The sequence below is a fragment of the Mirounga leonina genome, unplaced genomic scaffold (assembly GCF_011800145.1).
Source record: "Mirounga leonina isolate KUSES-001 unplaced genomic scaffold, KU_Mleo_1.0 Mir_154, whole genome shotgun sequence".
Classification (NCBI taxonomy): Eukaryota; Metazoa; Chordata; class Mammalia; order Carnivora; family Phocidae; genus Mirounga; species Mirounga leonina.
Window position 1 is genome coordinate 50,319,670 of NW_023270389.1, and position 20,465 is coordinate 50,340,134.

Consider the following 20,465-nt stretch of genomic DNA (forward strand, 5'->3'; position numbering starts at 1 on the left):
AGAGAGGGAACACGAGCAGGGGGAGTGGGAGAAGGAGAAGCAGGCTTCCCACGGAGCAGGGAGCCTGATGCGGGGCTCGATCCCAGGACCCTGGGATCAGGACCTGAGCCGAAGGCAGACACTTAACGACTGAGCCACCCAGGCGCCCCTACACTACAAAACTTTTTAAAAGTGGCTGTATCATTATCATTTTGCATTTCTTTTTTTCAATAAGGAATTTCTTTTTTTTTTTTAAAGATTTTATTAAAGAGAGAAAGAAGAGTGCACTGGCGCATGAGCAGAGGGGAGGGGCAGAGGGAGAGGGAGAAGCAGATTCCCTGCTGAGCAGGGAGTCCTATGTGGGACCCAATCCCAGGATCCCGTGATCATGACCTGAGCAGACCTGAGCAGATGGCAGATGCTTAACCGACTGAGCCACCCAGGTGCCCTATCATTTTGCATTTCTATCAGTAATGTAGAAGAGTTCCAGTTCCATATTCTTGCCAACATTTGGTGTTTCAGTTTTTTTCAAAGTCTTTCAAATTTTAGTTATTCTACTGGGTGTGTAGTAGTATTTTTTTTTTTTTTTTTTTAAGATTTATTTATTTGAGAGAGCGAGAATGAGAGAGAGAGAGAGTACATGAGAGGGGTGAGTGTCAGAGGGAGAAGCAGGCTCCTTGCCGAGCAGGGAGCCCGATGCGGGACTCGATCCCAGGACTCCGGGATCATGACCCGAGCCGAAGGCAGTCGCTTAACCAACTGAGCCACCCAGGCGCCCTGTAGTAGTATTTCATTATCATAATTTGGATTGCCTTAATGACTGATGACATTGAACATATTTCCATGTGCTTATTTTCTCATTTGCATATCTTCTATAAAATGTTCTAATCTTTTGCTCATTTTTCTCTTGTTTGTCTTATATATGCTGGATACAAGTCTTGTCAGTCCTACATATTGTGATGTTTTCTCCTGGTCTGTTGCTTACCTTTTTGTTTTTTTAACGGTGTCTTTTTTTTTTTTTTAAGATTTTATTTATTTATTTGAGACAGAATGAGAGAGAGAGAGCTCATGAGAGGGGGGAGGGTCAGAGGGAGAAGCAGGCTCCCTGCCGAGCAGGGAGCCCGATGCGGGACTCGATCCCGGGACTCCAGGATCATGACCTGAGCCGAAAGCAGTCACTTAACCAACTGAGCCACCCAGGCGCCCCTTAACAGTGTCTTTTGAAGTGCAAAAGTTTTAAATTTTAAGTCCATTGTATCAATTGTTCCTTTTATGGTTTATGACTTTTGTGTTCTATCCAAGAATTTGTTGCCTAGCATGAAGTCAAAAGATTTTCTTATATATTTCTTCAAGATGCTTTATAGTTTTCTCATGGGTAGATAAATGATCATTTCATGTTAGTTGTTATATACTGTGTGTGGTAAGGGTTGAAGATTTTTCCTCTCCTCTATTGATAACCAGTGATTGTGGCACCCATTTGTTGAAAAGGCCATCTTTGTTCATTGAATTTTCTTGGAACGTTTTTTAAAAATTAATTAGCCATAGGTTTATAAGTTTATTTCTGGACTCTTTGTTCTTTTGATCTGTATGTTTATCCTATGCCAATACCACACTATCTTGATTACTGTATCATTTTAGTAAACCTTGAAATCAGATAGTGTAATTTTGTTTCTGTATTTCAAAGTCATTTGGTTATTTAGGTCCTTTGCATTTCCATAAGGATTTTAGAATTAACTTACCAATTTCTTCAAAAAAGCATGCTAGGATTTTAATTTGAGTTACTTTGAATCTATTACTCAACTTGGGAAGATATGATATCTTAACGATACTGAATCTTTGAACCATGAACATAGTATATTTCTTCAATTATTTAGGTCTTTAATTTCTCTTAGCAGTGTTTTTATAATTTTGTAGTTTTTCAGTGTTTGGAACTTGCATGTATTTTGTTAAACTTAGCCCTAAGTATTTCATGTTTCTGATGATGATGTAAATATTATTTTAATTTCAATTTTTAATTGTTGCTAATACATAGAAATAAAATTTATTTTTGTAGGGCGCCTGGGTGGCTCAGTCGTTAAACGTCTGCCTTCGGCTCAGGTCACAATCCCAGTCTCCTGGGATCGAGTCCCGCATCAGGCTCCCTGCTCTGCGGGAAACCTGTTTCTCCCTCTCCCACTCCCCCTGCTTGGGTTTCCTCTCTCTCTGTGTCTCTCTCTGTCAAATAAATAAAATAAAATCTTAAAAAAAAAAATTATTTTTGTATGTTGGCCTTATATCCTGTGATTGTTAAATTTACTTGTTACAACAGTTTTTTTGGTTGATCCTTTGAGGTTTTCTGAGAATACAATCATGTCATCTGCAAATCAAGACAGCTTTACTTCTTTTTTTCCAACTTCCAGTTTTACTTCTTTTTTTATGCCCTATTCACTAATTTTTTAAAGGGATTGTTTTGTATTTTCATGAGTAATACTGGTCTATGGTGTTCTTATAAAAAATATATATCTTGATGTGTCTTCACATGGTCACCCCGTGATCTTTCTTTTGTCTGTATTCTAATTTCTTCTTATAAGGACACCAGTCAGTGGACTAGGGCCCAATATACGATTTCATTTTACCTTAATTACCTCTAAGGCCCAGTTTCCAAATATAGTCACATTTGGATGTACTGAGGGGTTAGGATTTCAACATATGAATTTGGGGGAAGACACAGTCCAGCCCATCACACAGGGTAATGCTGGTAATCCCCTTTCTAAAGGGGGATGAGAAATGTTATCTCTTCTATTTTCTGAAAGAGTTTGTATGGTATTGGTATGTTTCTTCCTTAAGTGTTTGGTAGAATTCATCAATGAAGCCAAAGTTTTTGTGGGAGGGTTTTATTTATTACTTCAGTTTCTTTAATAGATAAAGGGATATTCCTGTTCTTTATTTCTTGAGTATGCTTTGGTAGTTTGTCTGCTAAGGGATTTGTCCATTTCACCCAAGTTATTGAACTTATCGACATAAGTTCATATATTTCCTTAAACTTTGAATGCTTATGGGATTGGAAGGGATGCTGCCTCTTTCATTCCTGAGAGTGGTAATTTGTGTTTTCTCTTTTTTTCTTGAACAGTTTAGAAGACTATCAATTTTATTAATCTTTTCAAATTACTGGTTTTGGTATTTTGGTTTTATATATAGTTTGTCCATTTTCTATTTTACTAATTTTTGGGTTTATTTTTATTATTTCTTTCCTTCTATTTTAAATTTCATCTTTTTTTGGTTTCTGAATATGGAACTTAGATAATTGATTTGGCCTTATTTTCTAATCCTCACAGTAGTGGTATATTTTAATTTTCATTCAGTTCAAAATACTTTGTCATTTCCATTGTGATTTCTAGTTTGAACTGTGGGTTATTTAGAAATACGTTGTTTAATTTCTCATTGAGAATTTTCTGGATATTGTGTTTTTGGTTTTTAATATAATTCAGCTTTGTTCAGGGGATATGATTTGTATGAATTCAGTCCTTTTTTTTTTTAAGATTTATTTGTTTATTTGAGATAGAGGGAGAGACAGAGTATAAACAAGGGGAGAAGCTGAGGGAGAAGGAGAAGCAGACTCCCTGCTGAGCTGGGAGCCCTAAGTGGGGCTCCATCCCAGGACCTGGAGATCATGACCTGAGCTGAAGGCAGACCCCTAACCATCTGAGCCACCCAGGCGCTCCTGAATTGTCTTTTTAAATTTATTGAGACTTGTTTCATTGTCCTCCATAAGCTATATCTTTGTTAATGTTCTATATGCCCTTGAAAAAAATAGTATTTTGCTGTGTGTAGGTTGGCATATTCTATAAATGTCAAATAGTCAGGTTGGTATTACATTCTATATGCCCCTGTTGATTTTCTATATACTTGTTTTTTATCAATTCCTGAAAGAAGAGTGTTACAATCTTTAACCATTCCAACTATAATTGTGGATTTGGCTGTGTCTTGGTTTAACTTTGTCAGCTTTTGCTTTGTGTATTTTGAAGTTTTGTTAGTAGGGCACACACATTTAGAGGTGGCAAATTGATTTCTTTATCATTTGAAATGTCTCTCTTTATTCCTGGTAATATATGTTGTGAAATCTAATTAGTCTGATGTTAATATAGCCTTTCCACCTGTCTTTTTATAAGTGTTTACATGGCATGGTTTTGTTTTGTTTTGTTTTTTGTCCCTCACTTTTCTACATCTGTTTTAGTTAAAGTAGGTTTCTTATACATAGCATATGTTTGAATCTTCCTTTTTAATAAGATGATTTGCCTATTAATTGGATTGGTTAGGCTGTATATATATGTATTGTGCTGCCTGGGTGGCTCAGTCGGTTAAGCATCTGCCCTCTGCTCAGGTCATGATCCCGGGTCCCTGGGATCGGAGTCCCGCATTTGCTCCCTTCTTCGCAGGGGCTGCTTCTCCCTCTGCCCCTCCCCCTGCTCCTCCCCCTGCTCGGCTCTCAAATAAAAAAAAAAAAGATTTATTTATGAGAGAGAGAGAGAGCAGGGGGAGGGGGAAAAAGAGAATCTCAAGCAGACTCCCCACTGAGTACAGAGCCGATGGGCACAATCTCAGGACCCTGAAATCATGACCTGAGCCAAAATCAAGAGTTGGATGCTTAACTGACTGAGCCAACCAGGTGCCCCTAGGCTGTTTATATTTTAACATTGTTATGATAAGCTTGGTTTTGTGTGTATGTCTTACTTGGTCTTTGTTTTCTATTTTTCTCTTCCATTCTATTTTTGTCTTCTTTCCTTCCTTCTTTTGGATTGTTTTGTTTTGTTTTTTTAAAGATTTTATTTATTTGAGAGAGAAAAAATGAGAGAGAGAGAGCATGAGAAGGGGAGGGTCAGAGGGAGAAGCAGACTCCTTGCTGAGCAGGGAGCCCGATGTGGGATTTGATCCTGGGACTCCAGGATCATGAACTGAGCTGAAGGCAGTCGCCCAACCAACTGAGCCACCCAGGCACCCTTAATTGGGTATTTTTAAGATTTCTATTTTATTTCCACTATTAACTTATTAGTGATAGTTGTGTGGGGTGAGGGTGTGTGTTTGGCAGGGAGTTCTTTAGGGTTTATGATACTCATTTTTAATTTTTCATGCTCTGCCTCAAATAATGTTACATCATTTCATATACAATGTAAGAATTTTGCAGTAGTGTGCTTCCATTCTGTAGGATCTATTTTGTTACTGCCTTGTGGCTGGAAATATAAATTCTCTATTCCTTTTATTAAAAAATTAAGGTAAAATTCATACCTCATAAAATTCACCATTTTAACCAATTAAAGTGTACAATTCAGTGGTTTTTAGTACATTGCCAGTATTGTGCAACCATCACCACTGTCTATTTCAGAACATGTTCCCTCCAAGAGGAAACCCAATTCTCATTAAATAGTCACTGCCCTTCTCTTCCCTTGGCAACCACTAATTTACTTTCTGACTCTGTAGATTTGCCTGTTCTGGACATTTCATATAAATGGAATCATACAATATGTGGTCTTTTGTGTCTGGCTTGTTTCACTTAGCATAATGTTTTTAAGGTTAATCCGTGTTACAGTGTGTATCACTTCTTATGGCTGAATAATACTCCATTATATTGATAGATCATGTTTCTTTTATCCACTCATCAGATGATGGACATTTAGGTTGTTTCCATTTTTTATTTATTATGAATAATGTTCTTATGAACATTTATGTAGAAGTTTTTGTTTGATTATAGTGTTCTCCAGGCTCTGTAGTATTTACCTAGGAGTGTAATTGCTAAAGTCATATGGTAATTCTGTGTTCAACATTTTGAGGAACTGCCAAACTTTTCAAGAGACTGCACCATCTTACATTCCCACCAGTAGTATGCAAGGTTTTAAATTTCTCTGCATCCTCACCAACATTTTTTTTTTATTATAGCCAATGTAGTGCATGTAAAGTATATCATTGTGGCTTTGAATTATTTTCCCATATTGACTAGTGATGTTGAACATCTTTTTATGGACTTACTGGCTATTACTACCTTTTTTTTTCTTAAAGATTTTACTTATTTATTTGACAGAGAGAGACAGCGAGAAAGGGAACACAAGCAGGGGGAGTGGAGAGGGAGAAGCAGGTTTCCCATGGAGCAGGGAGTCCGATGATGCGGGGCTCAATCCCTGAGCCAAAGGCAGATGCTTAATGACTGAGCCACCCAGGCGCCCCGGCTATTACTACTTTTTATTTTTTTATTTTTTTATTACTACTTTTTAAAGGTGGTGCTTTGATCTTCAGTAATTAACTTGGGTCAGTTAATTACTACGACTTCTTCATAGCCAAAGTAGAGTTCAGAGCAAGGACATGGTCCAGATTTCCACATTTTGGTTGAATGCATTTTCTGTACAGGTGTGTGTTATTTATATTATAGTGTTTGGCTTTTTAGTTCCAGAACAGAAGGCCAATTTAATTGGATTATACTTTATATTCAGTACTGTATTTATTTATTTACTTATTTAAAAAGATTTTATTTATTTGACAGAGAGAGACATAGCGAGAGAAGGAACACAAGCAGGGGGAGTGGGAGAGGGAGAAGCAGGATCCCCGCTGAGCAGGGAGCCCGATGAGGGGCTTGATCCCAGGACCCTGGGATCATGACCTGAGCTGAAGGCAGACGCTTAAGCAACTGAGCCACCCAGGCACCCCTAAGTTTAAAGTAAACTTTCTTTTTTTTAAGATTTTATTTATTTATTTATAGAGAGACAAAGCCAGAGAGGGAACACAAGCAGGGGAGTGAGAGAAGGAGAAGCAAGCTTCCTGCCAAGCAGGAAGCCTGATGTGGGGCTCTATCCCAGGACCCTGGGATCATGACCTGAGCAGAAGGCAGACGCTTAACGACTGAGCCACCCAGGCACCCAACAATTCTTTTTTTAAAGATTTTATTTATTTATTTGAGAGACAGAGCGCTAGCAGGGGGAGAGGAAGAGGAAGAGGGACAGCAGACTCCCTGCTGAGTGTGGAGCCTGAGCCCGAGCCCCAGGACCCAGGTCGTGGAGTCCATCCCAGGACCTTGAGACCATGACCTGAACTGAAATCAGACGCTTAACCAACTAAGCCACCCAGGCATCCCTTTAACCACTAAAACACTTTTTTAAGAAAGTTACTTTAAAAAATCCATATAGGGGTACAAAGGACCCATCTTCCATGCAGTTTAGAGATTTCTTTTACCCCTGGATAATGGGATGGGGTGTCGTCTAATGAAACATATGAGATATGGAACCTCCCCTGTCCCTACTTCCTTGTAATAGAAATTTCTGTTTCTGTAACCTCTCTTGTGTAGGTATCTGTGTTTTTCTTCTGTGTGAACTTGATGCCTTCTCATTGATTGGCCTGTGATGGGTGCTCTTCTGAAGTGTGACTAAAATATAGCAATTATATCATCTTGGAATTGGCTTGAAGAGATAGTTTTGGACCAGTCATATTTTCTGTCTTAGGAATTTGAAATAAATAAACACCTGAGTTGGACTATTTTAATTAATGTTCTTGTTGTAGTATTGGTATTGAAAGGACCGTATATTGTAAGTTGACATCCTTGAGAAGTAGAAAAAAGAAGCTGTTAAGTCACGTTAATGGTAGAATACTAGCGAAAATCTATATTCCATATTGCTGTGCTAAAGTCTGTAGATCCACCTTGAATCCAACCCTCAAATCCGTTGAGGCCTAGTCCTGGTGTTTGCCATGAGATAATTCTCTTAATTGCTGCACCTTTCTTAAATGTACATGAACCTAATTAAAATTCTCCAATTCCAAGCCTTTGATGATAGTTAGACCTGATGTTCTGTTTGAGGAGGAGCCCTGGGAATGTGTGAAGAGAACTAGATCCAGGTCAAGATCGAGAGTGTATTGGGTAATTTTCATGCAGGAGGAATCAGTAGTGACACTTCTTGGTCATACTTAGTTTCCTGATCTAAGCTACATTTTTTTTTTTTTTCCTTTTGTAAATACCAGAGATTGGTTCCCTGCTTATCTTTTCATGACTATTACTTGTATTAATCATGGTGTCCTTTCTTTCCTGGCCCATTGTGGTCTCTTATCCTTTTAAAGTTTCTGTTCCTGAAGCTAGCACATAGCTATTTTGAGTCTCCCTTATCCCTTTTTTATGTTTTATTTTTTTTAAAAATTTATAAGTTTTTATATATTTATTTATTCATTTAAGTAATCTCTGTATGCAACGTGGGGCTTGAAATCATGACCCTGAGATCAAGAGTTGAATGCTCTTCTGACTGAGCCAGCCAGGGACCCCTTTCCCCTTCTTTTTTTTTTTTTTTTTTTTTTTTTACTATTTTATTTATTTATTTGACAGAGAGAGACACAGCGAGAGAAGGAACACAAGCAGGGGGAGTGGGAGAGGGAGAAGCAGGCTTCCTGCCGAGCAGGGAGCCCGATGCGGGGCTCGATCCCAGGACCCTGGGATCATGACCTGAGCCGAAGGCAAACGCTTAACGACTGAGCCACCCGGGCGCCCCTCCCCTTCTTTTTTTAAAAAAGAAAAAAAAATTCCCTTATTAAATTACAGAGTCTACAAGTTTGCCTTCTATTCCTTTTCTTCCTTACCTTATCTGACTTTATTCATGGAATATGTGATATAAGACAATGTTAAACACAGGTCTTAATGGAAATAGGTTAGGGAGAAATCATTTTACAAAATACCAGATAAGTTTAATCTCTACTTTTTGAAAAAAGATTTCAGTTTTGTCAGAGCTTTTTATCATATCAAATCAAAGTAGAAAGGAGTGTGATGATGGGACAGAGGCTGGAACTGAACTGCTGCCTGTGAAGATTGTTATCAGTGTTGGTGTAAAAGGAGGATTTGAGGTTTATTTTTTCCTTTTCACCCATTTCCTTGTCTTTCGAGGAAATTCTGTGGGGCCAGTTGAAAATGGAGGATGGCTTGGGGATGCTTGCATGGCAACTGGTGTAAGGGGAAGGAGGAAGGTAGAGAAATTTCAAGTTTTGGACATTTTGAGACATTGTAAATTATAAAATTGCTGAAAAGAATCAGGTAGTAATTGCTAGGGTTTGGCATTTGGTGCCAAAATATGAAAGTGGTTCTTTGGTCTTGTTTATTTATTTATTTATTTTAATATTTTATTTATTTATTTGGGAAAGAGGGAGACTGAGAGAGAGAGAGCACGAGGAGGGCACAGGGAGAGGGACAAGCAGACTCCCCACTGAGCAGAGAGCCTGACACGGAGCTTGACTACAGGACCCCGGGGATCATGACCTGGGCTGAACGTAGACGCTTAACCGACTGAGCCACCCAGGTGCCCCTCTTTGGTCTTGTTTAGATAAGATATTTATTTTTCTAAATGACTGAATTGTACCTTGCTCTGATGATCTTGGTAATGTTTTGTTTTTAGTACTTGACCTTTGAAATATTTGAATGCTTGGTTAGTTATGACTAGAACTACTAAGAGACAGTTGAAACAATTTGTTGCAGTGTAATGGAGTTAGTGTCAATATCAAGATATACATGGATTGAACAATATATTTTATTCAAGTGTTTTGAGGTTATACTTTGTACTATTCAATAAGTTTGGAAGCAGTTTTTGAATTAGGCAATGTATACAAATGTTAGGAAGATTACAAATACAACACTGATTAAAAATATAACCTGAGAGTCAAACTGATCGTGATATGACCCTTGCTTAACTGAGATGTGTGCTTTATTAATTCAAAATAGTGGTATTTAAAAAACAATTTTCTGTATCTGTTCTGTAATGTTGGTTTTTGAATGCAGTTAAATGACATAGATAAACCTTTTGGCAAGCTTAAGTTTGTGCAGTATAATATCTGCCTTAAGTTTTTAGTGGTGGGTATGGAAATATCTTCACAAGAACTCTTGGATGGTCTTTTTTTGTTTTCTTTTTGTGTTTTAATTTAGATAATGTCTGTTGATCTATCTTCACATTCATAACTTCTTTCCTTAACTTGTGTTTCATGTATTGATGAGCCTGTTGCAGTAATGCTTTGTGTTTGATGTGTTTTAAAACTTTCTAGGAATTACATTTTACTTTCTCTTATAAATTCATGTCTTTTGCTATATTTTTCAGGTACTGTATTTTTCAGCTCTTAGAGTTTTAACTGGTTGTTTTGTATGTCTTCTATTTTCCTCAATATACCTTTATGATCCTTTAAATCATTGAGCATATTTTTAATATATGTTTTGAAGTCTTTTCTGCTAATTCCAGTATTTATCTTTTTGTTCCTATAGCCTGGTTTTCCTCCTTTTTATGGGTCACATTTTCCTGCTATTTCACACACCTAGTAATTTTTTTTATTGGATAGTGGATGTTATAAACTTGCATTTACAGAATGCTGGATTTTGTTTTCCTTTACAGAGTATTGGGCTTTGTTCTGGTAGGAAGTGAGGTTCCTTGTAGATCAGTTTGATCCTTTTGAGTATTATATTTTTTAATTAAGTTAGATTTTTTGTAATTAAACTTTTTATTTTGAGAAAATTGTAGGTTCACGTGCAGTTATAAAAAATTTTTTTGAGGGGCACCTGGGTGGCTCAGTCGTTAAGCGTCTGCCTTCGGCTCAGGTCATGATCCCAGAGTCCTGGGATCGAGCCCCGCATCGGGCTCCCTGCTCGACGGGAAGCCTGCTTCTCCCTCTCCCACTCCCCCTGCTTGTGTTCCCTCTCTTGCTATGTATCTCTCTGTCAAATAAATAAATAAAATCTTCAAAAAAAAATTTTTTTTTTTGAGGATGGCTGATGAGGAGCCATTTTTCTAGAGCTAGTTTAGCTCCACTACTAATGACTCTTCTGGGTTTTCTGTTGAATGCCCTGCATTTTATTGCTTCCTGGTCATTTTTAACCGATCTTACAGAGTTTTTGCCCTGGGCATGTATGACTAGTATTCAGCAACAGACTTGAGAACCCTGTGTAGATTTCTAGAATTCTTTCCCTCAGAGAGCTCAGTGCTATGCTGTCCAGTGTCTGAAAGCAATTTTTCATTTATCCCTCCTCCCCCTCTAGTTTTCTAACTGTATATAGCAAGAGGGTAATTGTACTTGCAGTTGAATTTTTACAAGTGCAGAGTGAGCTGATTGTGTTTTACATTATCCTTTGGCCCATCCGAGGCTCCTCTCTTGCTTTGTTTTACTTTGTCTTATTTCTTTGATTCTAAATTGAACTTTTTTCTTTTTCTTTTTATACTTTGACATATCTGAAAATTGATGTTTTATAGATGATGGAATTTTTATTTATTTATTTATTTTTAATTTTTAAAAAAAGATTTTATTTATTTGGCAGAGAGAGAGAGAGACAGCAAGAGAGGGAACACAAGCAGGGGGAGTGGGAGAGGGAGAAGCAGGCTTCTCGGATCATGACCTGAGCTGCAGGCAGATACTTAACGACTGAGCCACCCAAGCATCCCTAGATGATGGAATTTTTAAAAAAATTCCTGTTTGCTAGGTGGCAGTTGGATGTAGCTTCATGTAGTCACTTCATGTCAATGTGTAAACATAGAAAACGCCTACCTCAAAACTTGAATGTAGATTTCAGCAGATGGGAAGAAAGTCTCTGAGACAATTGTGAATTATTGTTTTCTTCCCTATGAACTAAATATTTGTATGTGGGAGTGAAGGGTGGAGGAGGTTCTGGGATGAGGTAAATTAGACATGTTTAGCAACATTCCTAAAGCTGGAGTCAGATGTAAGTTAGCTGGCTAAATGTAAACTTGGTTTAAGATCCCGGTACCAATAGCATTTAGTTCTGTCATGGATTCTCTTAATAAATGTTACCTCACCAAAATAATAGAGAATATTGTGTGGAAAAATCTAGATATCAGGGACTTAGTCAAAAGTGATTCAGGAAGGTTAGGTTCCGAAGAATGAGAATTTTGTAGGAAAATTCTAAATATATGCAGGTGCATTTTTTTTTTTTAACAGCAGTGATTATGATAAGACTTGTTTAGGTCTAAAAGAGTGTTTTAGAGAAGCATAAATAAAATTGTTAGCTGGTAAGAAAGTATTGTCATAGTTTATTTAGCCTAGTTTTTCTTTTTTAGTAGTGTAATAGTACATCTTGCTCTTTTTTTAAGAGGGGGAGGGGCAGAGAGAGGGAGCAAGAATGAGTCTCAAGCAGACTCCCTGCTGAGTGTGGAGCCCCACTAGGGACTCAGTCTCACGACCCTGAGATCATGACCTGAGTAGAAATCAAGAGTCAGACGCTTAACTGACTGAGCTACCCAGGTGCCTCGGTACGTCTTATTAGATCCTATTGAATAAGGGATTGTATTCCTTCCCCCATTTCATTTTTTATTCTCTTGACTTCTTCGTTTTCTCTTTTTGTGGTTTATACATGTCCTCAAATACATGTATCCTTCTGAAATATATTTTTTGCAATTTTTATATTTATATAAATTGCATTGTGCCACAGATCTCATTTTCATTTCTGTTTTCACTTCACAAAACATCTAGTCATGTCTCCGTGTACCTTTGGTTCATTCCTTTGACCATTGCATGATTTGTTGTTTTTTTTTTTTCATGATGTTGTATAGTGTATGTTCAAGCGCGTGTTGCTTCTCCATTCTAGTAATTATGAGCATTAGGGCTGCCTCTGAATCCCTGGTGTCACCACAGGTACATTGCTTGTTGCAAGTATCCTCATGCATATTCCCTGTTGACATATGTGGACATTTCTCTTGGCTCTGCACGCACATATGCACAGTCACATGTGTATACATAAGTACATACGTATATGTGTATATATTTACATATATACAACACACATATAATTAAGGCTGTATAGATGTATATATCTTTATCTATTTGCATATAATCTCAGGAGTGGGATATAAATACTCAGTGCAGGTTTCTTGCTAGAATATCTCTACATGAAGATTCTTGTTTTTTCATAGCCTACCTAACATACTTGGTATTCCAATTTTCTAATACTTAATGGTGATAAATTGTTACTTTGTTGTGGTGTTTTTTTGTTTGTTTTTGCATTTTTTGATTACTACTGAGTTGGAATATTTTTTCATATACTTGAAAGGCGATGTGTTTTCCCGTTCTGCGAATTAGGAATTCACATTTTTTCTCATTTTTTTCCTGTTGGGTTTTCTGTCTTGATTTATGAGAGTTACTTGTGTTATTGTGGTGTGGGAGGCATGAACAGTCCCAGCATGGCTTTAAGCCATTTGTTACCTTTCCCCCCTTTTTTTGATGATGCCATGGTGTCAGGAGTCCATAAAACGTTTGGGGGATCTATAAATATTTTTGGGGCATCTGTATAAACCTTTGGAGGTAGTATAAAATTTCAGGTATTTATGTTTGGCCTGGCTACCAATACTTGCTATACCTGTACTTGGACATAGGTCTTTGAGTTTATCCTCCTTGATTGCTATTGATTGGCAGAGTGGAAGGATTTCTAAATGGATTGTTTACAGCTTTACCTAGAACTAACTCTGGGTATGTTCCTCCCTCTCAAAACTGAGAAGAGTTAGTGGTGTTTTGTTAGGGTCTCCTCTATTTTCTATATTACCTGTGGTATTTCATCCCTTTCTTGGGAGGGGTAGTGGTTGGTTAGTCCTCATCTTCTGTTCTATTCTGCCTATTTCTAAGAGTAATTCCTTGAAGTGTTTAGTGGGGGTAGATGTCACTCTTCCCAAGTTTCTATCATTGATACAGATTTTTCTGTAAGCTCTTTTGTATATTCTGTTATTTATTGAATGTTGTATACCAGGAATTGTATGGAGTAGATAGATAATTTGTGAATCAGTACAGTGATTCTATGATGTAAGTATCATTCCAGTTAAAAAAATGAGAAACAGGATTAGAGAGATTTCACACATGGCTCCAAGTCAGAAAATTGTGGTGGCATATTTAGGATTAATTTCAGTTGAATTCCACTTTTTGCTGGAGGTCTTGATCTTTCACATAGATAACAAGGTAGCTTTGGTGATAAGAATGGAGACTTTCTTCTCTTTCATTCACATATTACTCAGAAGCCATTCCTTAAATGCTGCTATTTAAACTGATCTGATAGTAATTTTTAGGTACTGCATGAAACTTCTAGTATTAGAGGAACACATGATATGATATGTATTGTAGTCCTGCTCTTTTTTTTCTTTTTTAAAGAATAAACTAATGAGTGCTAGAGCTCTATGTGAAATAAACCTATTGTCAGTTCTTCCAGTTTACAGGTTAAAATCCTTGATTGATTTTTCTCTTATACCCAGCATTTAATCCATAGCAAGCCAAAGATCTACCTTCAGATTATATCTAGAATCTGATCACTTCTCACCAACACCACTGCTGCCACCCTCATTTAATTCAGCACCTTTTCTCAATTATTATATAATAGCTTTTATTTTATTTTATTTTTTAAAAATATTTTTATTTATTTATTTGACAGAGAGAGACACAGCGAGAGAGGGAGCACAAGCAGGGGGAGTGGGAGAGGGAGAAGCAGGCTTCCCGCTGAGCAGGGAGCCCTATGCGGGGCTCGATCCCAGGACCCTGTGACCATGACCTGAGCCGAAGGCAGATACCTAACGACTGAGCCACCCAGGCGCCCCCAATAGCTTTTATTTTTATAATGGCTTCCCTTTAGTCTACTTTCAGTGTATAAGGTTGAGTGATCTGGTTTATCACTGTGTCAGATTGGGTCACTCTTCTGTTGCAGATTGTCTAGTAAATTCCTGTTTTATTCACTGTAAAAGCTAACGTCCTTAACATGATTTAAGAGAGGTTTTTTTTTTTTTTTTTTAATATGTACCCTCATTATTTCTCTGGCTTCATTTTTAATATTTTCCCATGTATTCTACTTTACACTGACTACCTTGCTAGTCTGAACATATCAGGTGTACTACCTCAGGATATTTGTACTATTCTTATTGTTTGGTTGATGTTTTCCCAGACTTCTGTGTAGATCATTTCCCTACTATTTTGAAATAGTTACTCAAATGTCAGCTTCTCATTGAGGCTTCTCTTACTATCCTGTCTAACCCAATCTAACACTTCCTATTCTCCTTCCCTGCTTACAGTTTTTTCCTTATTATTTATCTCTATCTAATCTTACTATATAAGGTCTTCCTTATTTATCTTGTTTATTTTCTGTATTTTCCACTAGATTATTGAACCATGAAGGGATTTTTTTTTATTCACTTCTTAGTCCTTGGTATCCAGAACAGTGTCTGGTATGTAGTCAGTACCTAATATATAAATTTGTTGAAAATTTTAGAATTTCTGAGAGAGTATTGATAAGTATTTACAGTTGATTCATTCTAGGTGCTGGGGCCAATGTTAAAATATTCATTGGGGGCAATCTTAGAAGTCTGGACTAAGAGATCAGTCTGCTAAGACATTTTGCATCTTGCTTCTGAGCTTCAGTTAATGCAGCATAAAACAGAGATGTGATGGTATTATTAAACTTACAAACATATTTACTTTGGGAATAGAAAGATCTCTTTCCTCAAGACTTAAAAATGCTTTTTTAAAAAAAGATTTTATTTATTAGAGAGAGAGAGCACGAGCGGCAGGGAGGGATAGAGGGAGAGGGAGAAGCAGACTCCCCGCTGAGCAGAGAGCCCGATGCAGGACTCGATCCCAGCTCCCTGGGATCTGAGCTGAAGGCAGACGCTTAACCGACTGAGCCACCCAGGCACCCTTAAAAATGCTTTATTAGAAGAGTTGTTTAAAAGGTTGGTATGTTAATATCTAGACCTTCTGTGATACAAAATTTGGATATTTGCTACTGTCTACCTAACAGTTCAATTTTAGGAATTAATCTGTATTGGGACTATAGAGTTCCACTCAGGGGGACAGTTTTTTCTTTTAATCAAAATATTATATGGAGTAATTAAGACAGTGTGGTATTAGTAAAAGAATAAACAGATCAGGGGCACCTAAGTGGCTCAGTCAGTTAAGCGTCTGCCTTCAGCTCAGGTCACGATCCCAGGGTTCTGGGATCAAGCCCTGCATCAGGCTCCCTGCTCGGCGGGAAGCCTGCTTCTCCCTCTCCCGCTCCCCCTGCTTGTGTTCCCTCTCTCGCTGTCTCTCTCTCTGTTGAATAAATAAAATCTTTTAAAAAAAATAAAAAGAATAAACAGATCAGTAGTAAGGAATAGAAACTTAGAAATATACCAATATAGTCAATTGATCTTTGACAAAGGAGCAAAGGCAATACAAAAGAGGAAAGATAGTCTTTTTTAGGGCACCTGGGTGGCTCTGTCAGTTAAGCGTCTGACTCTTAATTTTTTTTTTTTAAGTTTTTATTTGTCAGAGAGAGAGAGAAAGAGAGCACATGCACGCGCAAGCAGTGGGGAGGAGGCAGAGAGGGACAAGCCTGGAAGCCGTCTCATGACCTGAGCTGAAGGCAGATGCTTAACTGATTGAACCACCCAGCCCTAAGTGTCTGACTCTTGATCTCAGCTCAGGTCTTGATCTCGATCTCGGAGTTGTGAGTTCAAGCCCTGTGTTGGGCTTCTCGCTCAGTGTGGAGCCTACTAAAAAGAAAGGGAGAGAGAGAGAGAGAAAAGATAGTTTTTTTGATAAATGATGCTGAAACAACTGGACATCCACATGCAAAAAAAATGAATCTAGACATAGACCTTATACCATTCACTAAAATTAGCTAAAAATGTATCACAGACCTAAATGTAAAATGCAGATCTATAAAACTCCTAGAAGATAACATAGGGGAAATCTAGATAACTTTGAGTTTGGTGGTGATTTTTTGGGTATAATGCCAAAGGCATGATCTATTAGAAAGAAAGGAGCAACAAACAGAACTTCTTTAAAATTAAAAATTTCTGCTCTGTGAGAGACACTGTTCAGAGAATGGAAGGATTAGCCACAGCTCAGGAGAATATATTTGTGTAAGACATATAAAGAACTTTTATCTAAAATATACAAAGAACTCTTAAAACTAAACAGTAAGAAAACAACCTGATTAAAAAATGGGTCAAAGGACCTCAACAAACACCTCACCAAAGAAGCTATGTTGGTGGCAAATAAACCATATGAAAAGACACTCCATATCATATGTCATTAGGGAAATGCAAATCAAAACAACAAGGTATCACTATACACCTATTCGAATGGCTATAATTTAGAGGACTGACAACACTAAATGTTGAGGAGGATAGGGAGCAATAGGAACTCTCACTCTTTGATAGTAGGAATGAAAAAATGGTACTGCCTCTTTTTGGAAGACAGTTTGGTGTTTTTTTTTTTCTTTCACAAGACTAAACATACCATACAATTTTTGTTTGTACCCATTGGTATTTACCCAAAGGAGTTGAAAGCTAATTTATACACAGAAACCTGCCCTTGGATGCTTATACATTCTGGAATAGACAAAACTATGGAGACAATAAAAAGATCAGTGGATGTGGGTGAGGAGAGAGAGATGAGTAGGCAGAGCAAAGAGGATTTTTAGGGCAGTGAAGAATAATCTTTATATTATAATGATGAATATATGTCACTCTACTTTTGTTCAAACCCACATAATGTACAACATAAAGAGTGAACCTTAAGGTAAATTGTGGACTTGATGATTGTGATGTGTCAGTGTAAATTCATCCTTGGGGGAAAAATAGTGTACCATTCTGGTGAGTGATGTTGGTAATGGCAAAAGCCATGCATGTGTTTGAGGCAGCAAATATATGGGAAATCTCTGTATCTTCCTTTCAATTTTGTTGTAAACCTAAACTGCTCTTAAAGAAAATAAAGTCTTGGGGTGCCTGGGTGGCTCAGCCGGTTAAGCGGCTGCCTTCGGCTCAGGTCATGATCCCAGGGTCCTGGGATTGAGCCCCGCATTGGGCTCCCTGCTCAGCCGGGAGCCTGCTTCTCCCTCTCTCTCTGCCTACTTGTTCTCTCTCTCTCTCTGTCAGATAAATAAATAAAATCTTAAAAAAAAAGAAAATAAAGTCTTTAAAAAAAATGGGGTATGTAAATGTTGCTTCCACTTTGGGTTTTGAGTCTTAAGACATCTGTGTGAGCACCCAGTGACGAACTGTACCTGTAAAGTAAAATCTGTCCTTCCCAAATCTGCTCTTCAGCACCCTTCATCCAAAACCTTGGATCACAGAGCAGCCTACACGGCTCATCGACACGCTCTTAGGAGGGTCCCCATCCTTGCTTTCTGAACTCCATTAAGCAGGAGTAAGACGGACTTTGTTTCAAAAGAGAAATTACCAAATCTCCACATTGAGGGAGACCTCCTTTTTTCTCAATCCAGCAGAGTAAAGGCTGACAAAACAACACAGTCTAAGCCAACACACTGTCTGTGGTGAAACTCTGAGGTTGTGTAACATTGGGATTTTGTAACCTTTTTTTTATGATTTCACATTCTGAGATAGTAATTATGCCCAGGAAATTTTTCTTGAAGAAGTGGATAAATTTTCATTTTATAATTTAGGTGTTATTGTGTATCATCAGTAAAGATTGGATATGTATGCCAGTAACAGAAAACTTGATAAATACTGCCTTAAACAAGTGAGAATTTACTTTTCTCATGTAATGTGAATTCCAGGGGTAGGCAATCCATAGCTGATGCAGCTACCGAAGGATGTCATCAAGGAACCAATATCCTATCTTCCTAGCTTACGGTTTTTGTCTTTTTGGTCAGAAGATGGCTGTTGTGGGGTGCATGGGTGGCTCAGTCAGTTAAGCAGCCCATTCTTGATTTTGGCTCAGGTCATGATCTCAGGGTCCTGGGATCGACTCCCACCTTAAGCTCCACACTCAGCGGGGAGTCTGCTTCAGGATTCTCTCTCTCTCTACCCTGCTTCTTTGCGAGTGTGTGTGTGCTCTCTCTCTCTCCCTCTCTCTAAAATAAATAAATAAATCTTAAAAAAAGATAGCTGTTGTATTTCTGGAGACTTCATCAGAGTTTTCAGAAGGAAAAGAGGGAAAGATAAAGGGAAATCTCTTTCTAAGACTTTGTATTTTTCTGGTAGATAGTGGCCTCTCAGAGATTGATAACTAACTACCTTTTGTTGGCCAGAACTATGTTGGTATAACTTGGTATTTAACTCATCGTATCTGGAATTAGTATAGAATGGTGGTTAAGAGCATGGACCTAAGTTTGAAAATCAGTTGTGTTATTTCCTAACTGAGTATGATTTTAACATCTTTGTGCCTCAATTTCCCTCTATGAAAAGATTCTAATAATATGTACCTACCAACACTTTGTTGTTGAAAAGATTAAAGGAGTTAATATGTCATTATTTTAATGGATACCATTTGTACTATTTTAAGTATTAGTTATAATTTACCGTCTTCATTATATAGAAGAGTTACTGATATTGGAATTGTAAATTTGTCACTCAGGGAACTAATTTTTTTAGATAGGAAATAAAATAGCATTTGGATTAGGTGCTTTTGAGTATAGGGATGATTGAAAAAGATGGTAGAACTTTAAGGACTCTTGTGACTGCATTGCATTATTAAAAATTATGGGGCGCCTGGGTGGCTCAGTTGTTTAAGTGACTGCCTTCGGCTCAGGTCATGATCCTGGAGTCCCGGAATCGAGTCCCGCATCGGGCTCCCTGCTCGGCGGGGAGTCTGCTTCTCCCTCTGACTCTCCCCGCTCTCATGCTCTCTATCATTATCTCTCTCAACAAATAAATTAAAAAAAAAAAATTATGGGTGAGTTAAAGTATTGGGGCCATTTTAATTTACTCATTTAATTCATCTTAGAGCTTGATGACTTTTAGGACTGTCTTGAACAAATTGTCATTTTACCACCAATCCCCTAAAGCACGTTCATCTCAACCAAAATTCTGTCTTATTGATAGAATGTTTGAAGACTTAGCTATGTATCGATAAATGATTTCGTTGGTATTGTTACCAGCCTTGCCAATTTATAATCACTCTACTGAAAAAAAAATATCAATTACTTCTCTATTTTCTTTTTAGCCCTATCTGCTTTGATATGATTGAGGAAGCATACATGACGAAATGTGGCCACAGCTTTTGGTAAGATGATTTTATTTAGCAAAATTGTCTTGATTTTTAACTTGTGTAAATGCAGCCAGTGAGAAGTTAGGTTTTTAAAATAATTTTGGTTATCTTATAATTTCTTTGATACATTTTTATAAGTTCAGCAGCTCAAGGCAGAAAGCATATGGTTGGTGCATAATTTCTGTGGAATACTTAGAGTTACTGTTGCCCTTACAGATGGATTTTAAAACTTTTGGGTTGATTAATTATTTATTATAGAGCTTTGATTACCGTTTTAGAAAATTGAGGGGTGCTGGATAATTAGGATGAAGCATGAAGCATCTTTAACTCACTTGTGGGGATAAGTGAGACCCAGTAAAGGAGGTTAGAAAGTCATTGGAAAAGGATATAGGGGGTTAAAAAGATCTGTGTTTTCTTCTTCAACATTTTGCTCAGTGTTATCGTTAGTTGCTTAGTCTTGTATATATGTCACATTAATCTGTATATTTAAAAAATGTTTAGTTGTGGTAAAATACACATAAAATTTACCATCTTAACCA

At 37.5% G+C, this 20,465-nt stretch overlaps 1 protein-coding gene across 7 annotated transcripts in view; it reads left to right on the forward strand.

The window, feature by feature from the left end:
* COP1 (COP1 E3 ubiquitin ligase) overlaps nt 1–20,465 on the forward strand; it is a 264,376-nt gene that overhangs the window by 7,191 nt on the left and 236,720 nt on the right. For 5 of the 7 annotated variants that reach the window (XM_035010743.1, XM_035010740.1, XM_035010739.1 and 2 more), the window contains exon 2: nt 19,882–19,941. The exons of 1 other annotated variant lie outside the window; for it this stretch is intronic. In XM_035010743.1, the coding sequence (XP_034866634.1) occupies nt 19,882–19,941 (60 nt within the window). Of the gene's footprint in view, nt 1–19,881; nt 19,942–20,465 lie in introns of those variants that run through there. One more of the 7 variants, XM_035010746.1, reaches the window with a different exon arrangement.